At 40.4% G+C, this 7,156-nt stretch overlaps 1 protein-coding gene across 1 annotated transcript; it reads left to right on the top strand.

The window, feature by feature from the left end:
- The first annotated feature begins 264 nt into the window (after window positions 1–264).
- LOC100349303 (olfactory receptor 4C45-like) lies at window positions 265–1,215 on the top strand. Its single transcript, XM_002708873.2, has one exon. It carries the CDS (start codon window positions 265–267, stop codon window positions 1,213–1,215), a length of 951 nt encoding a protein of 316 aa, XP_002708919.2.
- The last annotated feature ends 5,941 nt before the right edge of the window (window positions 1,216–7,156 follow it).

Here is a 7,156-nt window from a genome sequence, read left to right as displayed (position 1 = left end):
TAGCATTCATAATAACACCTGGCTTTTGTTGTGTAAAGTGGTGTTGCTACACAGCTCTATGAAATGGGAAAATCTAAGTTGCTTCTGTTCTTTGCAATCATCTACAAAATGGCAGGAGAGAATGGACTTTTACCTTCATCAGCTAAATCTTAGAGTGGAACATTTTATACCATGAATATTTTACATTGAATTAAAAACATCCACTAATAAATACTGGTTTTATTTTTTCAGATGCTCCATATGTCAACCACCCCAAGTAAAACAATGGAAAGGATGAACAACGTAACAGAATTCATCCTGCTGGGCCTCACCCAGAATCCAGAACTGCAGAAATTCCTATTTGCTGTGTTTTCAGTCACCTACTTGATCACACTGGCAGGTAACCTGTTCATCGCAGTCACCATCTTCATGAGCCCAGCCCTGGGCTCTCCCATGTACTTTTTCCTGTCCTATCTGTCCATTATAGATGGTTTCTACTCTTCTTCCATAGCACCCAAAATGATCTTTGACTTGGTCTCTGAGAAGAGCACCATCTCCTTCAGTGGATGCATGACTCAGCTCTTTGCTGAACATTTCTTTGCAGCTGCTGAGATCCTCTTGTTAATTGTGATGGCCTGTGACCGCTATGTGGCCATCTGTAAGCCCCTGCACTACCTCACCATCATGAGCCGACCTGTGTGTGTCTTTCTCGTGGGGGCAGCTGCAGTCTTGGCGTTTATGCATGGAGGCATCCAGATTTTGTTTATGGTCCAGTTGCCATTCTGTGGCCCCAATATCATTGACCATTTTTTGTGTGACTTAATACCTCTCCTCGAGCTGGCCTGTACAGACACTCACATCTTGGGACCCCTGATTGCTGCCAACAGTGGGTCCTTGTGTTTCCTTAGTTTTTCTATGCTGGTAGCTTCCTATGTCATCATCCTGCGCTCTCTGAGGACTTACAGCTCTGCAGGTCGTCAAAAAGCCCTGTCTACCTGTGCCTCTCACATCACTGTTGTTGTCTTATTCTTTGTACCTTGTTCATACCTCTACCTAAGACCCATGGCCTCCTTCCCCACTGACAAAGCTGTGACTGTGTTTTGCACCCTCGTGACACCCATGTTGAATCCTTTAATCTACACCCTCAGAAATGAGGAAGTGAAAAATGTCATGAAGAAGTTCTGGGAGAAAATCTTGAAAAGTGATGAAAAGAAATCTTTTTTCCTCCAAACTTAAACAGTTTGCCAGATGTGACCGTTGTAATCCACTCTGTGAGATTAAAGCAAAACACTGTTGTGGAAATGAAATTATAAATAAAGCAATATTAAGATTATAAAATGTTTTCAGTCTCATTGTTTTGCATTCTCAAACTACCAGTGCTGTTCCATCAAATCTAAGGGCATATATAATACAAATTAAATTCTGAATAAAAGAAGGTAAAATCATTAGTCATTTCTATGTAAATACATACAAATTAAACAACATACAATCTCTTCCAATGTTAATATCATTAAATAATATATTTCTAAGCTGAGAAGTGATGTGAGGATTTATTGTGTTATATTATGGGCAAACATTAATCACATTCTACATATTGTATGTTCCTCGTATGTAAGGTAAATCTAATTGTTTAGTTAACATATATACTAATATTTTGTCATTTATAAGTGGACTTATTTCACTACATATTATGTTCCTAATACATGTAGACCACAATTAAATTCCATATATGAAGACCAAAAGCTATGGTCCTTGATTTTTAAGAATATTCTAATTTTCTTATTTAATGTTTTGTATTCAAATTATTATAACATTTGAGGTTAAGTATATCTTTAATACATAATAGTTTTAAAAATAAGCTACATTGCTATTTGGGAGGAAATAAAAGGGAAAATACTGTGATTTTAAATAATATATATTAATTCCATATTTACAGAGCAGCTTGAGAACTTTCTACTGCAAATCTAATCTAGACCATGTTTTTTAACATATGCTTAATGAATATTAAAGAACCAATAATGAAGTTTTCAAATCATCAAAGTAAAATAAGACATTATCTTAAAGAATAAAAAGGTAATTTTGTGTTAATTCTCCAGTGGAAAGGATGCAAGAAAGAAGAAAATGGATTAATATGTCTGGAAGGCTAAGGTGAGGAGGGCAAAACCAAACTAAAATAAAATCCATATACAATTGAAAAACATTTTTTGCATGAAATAAAACATTTGTTTTCAATGGTTGCAGTTGGCTTGGTGGTTCTGCCAATCAGGGTTTGACTTACCTTCTTTGACTGGGGTTCCTTATGAATATATAATCAAGTAGTGGTCAGCAGCAGGCTAGCTCGTCCAAGATGGCCTTAACTCTCTTGGCCAGGATAACACGAGAGGTAACTCTTTTTTTTTTTAACTTTTATTTAGTAAATATAAATTTCCAAATACAGTTTATGGATTACAATGGCCCCCCCATAATTTCCCTCCCAATCGCACCCCTCCCATCTCCCTCTCCCTCTCCCATTCCATTCACATCAAGATTCATTTTCAATTCTCTTTATATACAGAAGATTGATTTAATATATATTAAGTAAAGATTTCATCAGTTTGCACCCACACAGAAACACAAAGTGTAAAATACTGTTTCAGTACTACTTATAGCATTAATTCACATTGAACTACACATAAAGGACAGAGATCCTTCATGGGGAGTGAGTACATAGTGACTCCTGTTGTTGACTTAACTTATGGACACTCTTGTTCACGGTGTCAGTAATCTCCCTAGGCTCTTGTCATGAGTTGCCAAGGCTATGGAAGCCTTTTGATTTTGCCAACTTCGATCTTATTCTGACAGGGTCATAGTCAAAGTGGAAGTTCTCTCTTCCCTTCAGAGAAAGTTACCTCCTTTGATGGCCCATTCTTTCTACTGGGATCTCACTAACAGTGATCTTTCATTTAGGTCTTCTTTTTTTTTTTAAATTTCCATAGTGTCTTGGCTTTCCATGCCTAAAATACACTCATGGGCTCTTCAGCCATATCCGAATGCCTTCAGGGCTGATTCTGAGGCCAGAGTGCTATTTAGGACATCTGCCATTCTATGAGTTTGCTGTGTATTCCGCTTCCCATGTTGGATCGTTCTCTCCCTTTTTTATTCTGTCAGTTAGTATTAGCAGACACTAGTCATGTTTGTGTGATCCCTTTGACTCTTAGAACTATCAGTGTGATCAATTGTGAACTGAAATTGATCCCTTGGACTAGTGAGATGGCATTGGTACATGCCACCTTGATGGGATTGAATTGAAATCCCCTGGCATGTTTCTAACTCCACCATTTGGGGCAAGTCCTATTGAGCATGTCCCAAATTGCACAACTCCTTCCTTTCTTTTTTTTTTTTTTTGACAGGCAGAGTGGACAGTGAGAGAGAGACAGAGAGAGAAAGGTCTTCCTTTGCCGTTGGTTCACCCTCCAATGGCCACCGCGGCCGGCACACCGTGCTTATCCGAAGGCAGGAGCCAGGTGCTTCTCCTGGTCTCCAATGGGGTGCAGGGCCCAAGCACTTGGGCCATTCTCCACTGCACTCCTGGGCCACAGCAGAGAGCTGGCCTGGAAGAGGAGCAACAGGGACAGAATCCGGTGCCCCGACCGGGACTAGAACCCGGTGTGCCGCCACCACAAGGTGGAGGATTAGCCTATTGAGCCACAGAGCCAGGCTCCTCCCTCTCTTATTCCCACTCTTATACTTAACCGGGATCACTTTTCAGTTAAATGTCAACACCTAAGAATAATTGTGTGTTAATTACAGAGTTCAACCAATAATACTAGAACAGAAAACATACTAAAAGGGATAAAGTATTACATTGTACATCAACAGTCAGGACAAGGGCTGATCAAGTCACTGTTTCTCATAGAGTCCATTTCACTTCAACAGGTTTCCTTTTTGGTGCTCAGTTAGTTGTTACCGGTTAGGAGGAACATATGATATTTGTCCCTTTGGGACTGGTTAATTCACTCAGCATAATTTTTTCTAGATTCCTAGAAAATTCCTAGCTATTAAAAATGTTTAAAGTTTAATCTCTTCAGACTTCAAGCCTTTTGGCTTCTACAAGTCCCTGTCTATTTCCCTTTATATAAACACAATATAAACTTCTTAAATTTTTCTCTTTGCTTTTGAATTCTCTTCTTGAAACCCTTCAGCCTCACTTTTTCATAGTCACTTGAAGGTAGGCTTTCCTTCACAGGCAATAGAAGTGCCATGGGGTCCAGCTATCCCACTATTGCATAAATATCCAAAAGACATGGAATCATTTTAGCAAAGTAAAAACGTGCTACCCCTTGTAATTGCAGCACTGTTCACAATAACCAAGATATGGAATCAACCGAGGTGCCCATCACCAGATGAATGGAAAAAGAAAATGTGACATATAAACACAAAAGAATATTATTCATCTACTAAAAATATTAAAATCTTGTCATCCGCAGCAAATGGATGGAACTAGAAAACAACATGTTAAGTGAAATAAGCCAGGCACAGAAAGACAAATATCTCATGTTATTCCTCATATGTGGAAGTTTTAAAAGGGAATCTGAAATCAGAACGGTGATCAGTAGACCCTGGGAGAGATAGAAGGAGACAGATGAAGTTTGCACAACAGGCACCAAATCAGAGTGGGATCAATCAAATAACTGGTGTTGCATGGCACAGATAGGTGCCTACAGCTCAAAATACTTTTATGAGTAATGGAGGAGAAGAGCTATGGGGCTCCAATCATAAAGTAGTGTTAAGGAAGGGGAAATATTGCTTACCCAGATTCAATCAGCACACATGGTGTACAGAAACCCTCTAGATTCTAAAATCCTTAAAGCTTTAAAGATTATGACAAAATTAAATAGTTTTAAGACATATTTATTTATGTTTTTTTTAGCTTACAGATTTTTTTAACTTTTATTTAATGAATATAAATTTCCAAAGTACAGCTTATGGATTACACTGGCTTCCCCCCCCATAATTTCCCTCCCACCCACAATCCTCACCTTTCCTACTCCCTCCCCTCTTCCATTCACATCAAGATTCATTTTCAATTCTCTTTATATACAGAAGATCACTTTAGCATACATTAAGTAAAGATTTCAACAGTTTGCTCCCACACAGAAACATAAGTTTTAAGAGATATTTATTTATGTTTTAATGGAGGCTTAGTTCATAAACTTATAGAATGCAACATAGTCCATTTCACACAATAAATTAGACCATAATATCATACACATATTTTGTGAATACTCACATATTCTTTTTCTTGAAGATTTATTTATTTGAATGTCAGAGTTACACAGATAGTGAAGGAGAGGCAGAGAGAGAGAGAGGTCTCCATTCACTGGGTCACTCCCCAATTGGCTGCAACAGCTGAAGCTGGGCTGATCTGAAGCCAGGAGCCAGGAGCTTCTTCTTGGTCTCCCATGTGGGTACAGGGGTCCAAAGGACTTGGGCCACCCTGCACTGCTTCCCCGGGCCATAGCAGAGATCTGGATCAGAATTGGAGCAGCTGGGACTTGAATCAGGGCCCACAGGAGATGCCAGCACTGCAGCAACGGCTTCACCAGCTATGTCCCAGCACCGGCTCCGAATGCTCACATATTTGAAAAACAGTCACACATATAACACCAATGAACAGAAGAACCATACTGAAGAAAAACAGAAGAACCATTTAGATCAAAAGGCAGGATTCTGCCTTGATTACTCACATATTTTCAGCTCTCTTGTGTCACCTATTTTTGTTCCCATTAACTAAAGCACAGATCCACTCACAAAAACTATTTTGGAATCGTCATTGTGCATAGGATGTATTGGAAGAAAAAGTTGTTCTAAAAAGTATCTTCTACCAGAGAAATCATGCCCAAAATTGTTTCATGCTACATCTGCAAAAGTTGTACGCTCCTTGCCTTTAGGCAGGTAAAAATAATTTACCTGGGAAGTGTCAGAAAACAATGTAAATGAGCCGGCGCCGCGGCTCACTAGGCTAATCCTCCGCCTAGCGGCGCCGGCACACCGGGTTCTAGTCCCGGTCGGGGCGCCGGATTCTGTCCCGGTTGCCCCTCTTCCAGGCCAGCCCTCTGCTGTGGCCAGGGAGTGCAGCGGAGGATGGCCCAGGTGCTTGGGCCCTGCACCCCATGGGAGACCAGGAAAAGCACCTGGCTCCTGGCTCCTGCCATCGGATCAGCGCGGTGCGCCGGCCGCGGCGGCCATTGGAGGGTGAACCAACGGCAAAAGGAAGACCTTTCTCTCTGTCTCTCTCTCTCACTGTCCACTCTGCCTGTCAAAAAAAAAAAAAAAAAAAAAAAAAAAAACAATGTAAATGGCACCCCAGGGCCTGCAATGCACAGCAGCCTTAGCTTGGGATGACTCTCACTCCTCAAAGCCCTTTCATTCCTGGTTGCTCTCTATTTCTCACTTTGACAAGTCTGTCCTGATTCCATTGCTTGGGTTCCAACAAAATATTTAGTTGTTAGGCCTTTCATTTAAATGTTTAGTGCTTGGGTCTTTTAGTTACCTAATCTATACCTGAAGATTTGCAGATAATCTTCTAGTAAATACCTAAATTTATGGATCCATATATTGTAGTGTTTTTACGTTGACTAGAAATGATCCTTGTTCAATGAATTTGTAAATGCCAAGAAAGAGAGGTTAGTCCTCATTTATTCAAATACAGATCTTTTGTGAAATAGAAATCATTAAAGATTCCAGAAAACAAGGAACACAAAATATATTGAAACTCACACATTCTTCTTCACTAATCACTTTGCACTGGTCACACATGTTAAGATATGAAAATAATATGTGTTTTGTTTAAAGATTTATTTATTTATTTGAAAATCAGAGTTACAAAGAGAGAAGAGGGGCGGAGGGGGGTGGGGTCTTCCATCCCATGGTTCACTCCCCAATTGGCCGCAATGGCTGGAGCTGTGCCGATCTGAAGCCAGGAGCCAGGAGTTCCTTCCAGGTCTCCCACATGGGTGTAGGGGCCCAAGGACTTGGGCCATCTTCTACTGCTATCCCAGGCCACAGCAGAGAGCTGGATGGGAAGTGGAGCAGCTGAGTTTCGAACCGGCGCCCATATGGGATGCGGACGCTCCAGGCCAGGGTTTTACCCTGCTGTGCCACAGTGCTGGCCCTATAGATTTCGTGTGTACCTTCT

This window comes from Oryctolagus cuniculus, chromosome 1, assembly GCF_051225735.1.
Source record: "Oryctolagus cuniculus isolate XC-2025 breed Fujian yellow rabbit chromosome 1, ASM5122573v1, whole genome shotgun sequence".
NCBI classification, from domain to species: domain Eukaryota; kingdom Metazoa; phylum Chordata; class Mammalia; order Lagomorpha; family Leporidae; genus Oryctolagus; species Oryctolagus cuniculus.
This window is presented reverse-complemented; position numbering and strand designations above follow the sequence as displayed.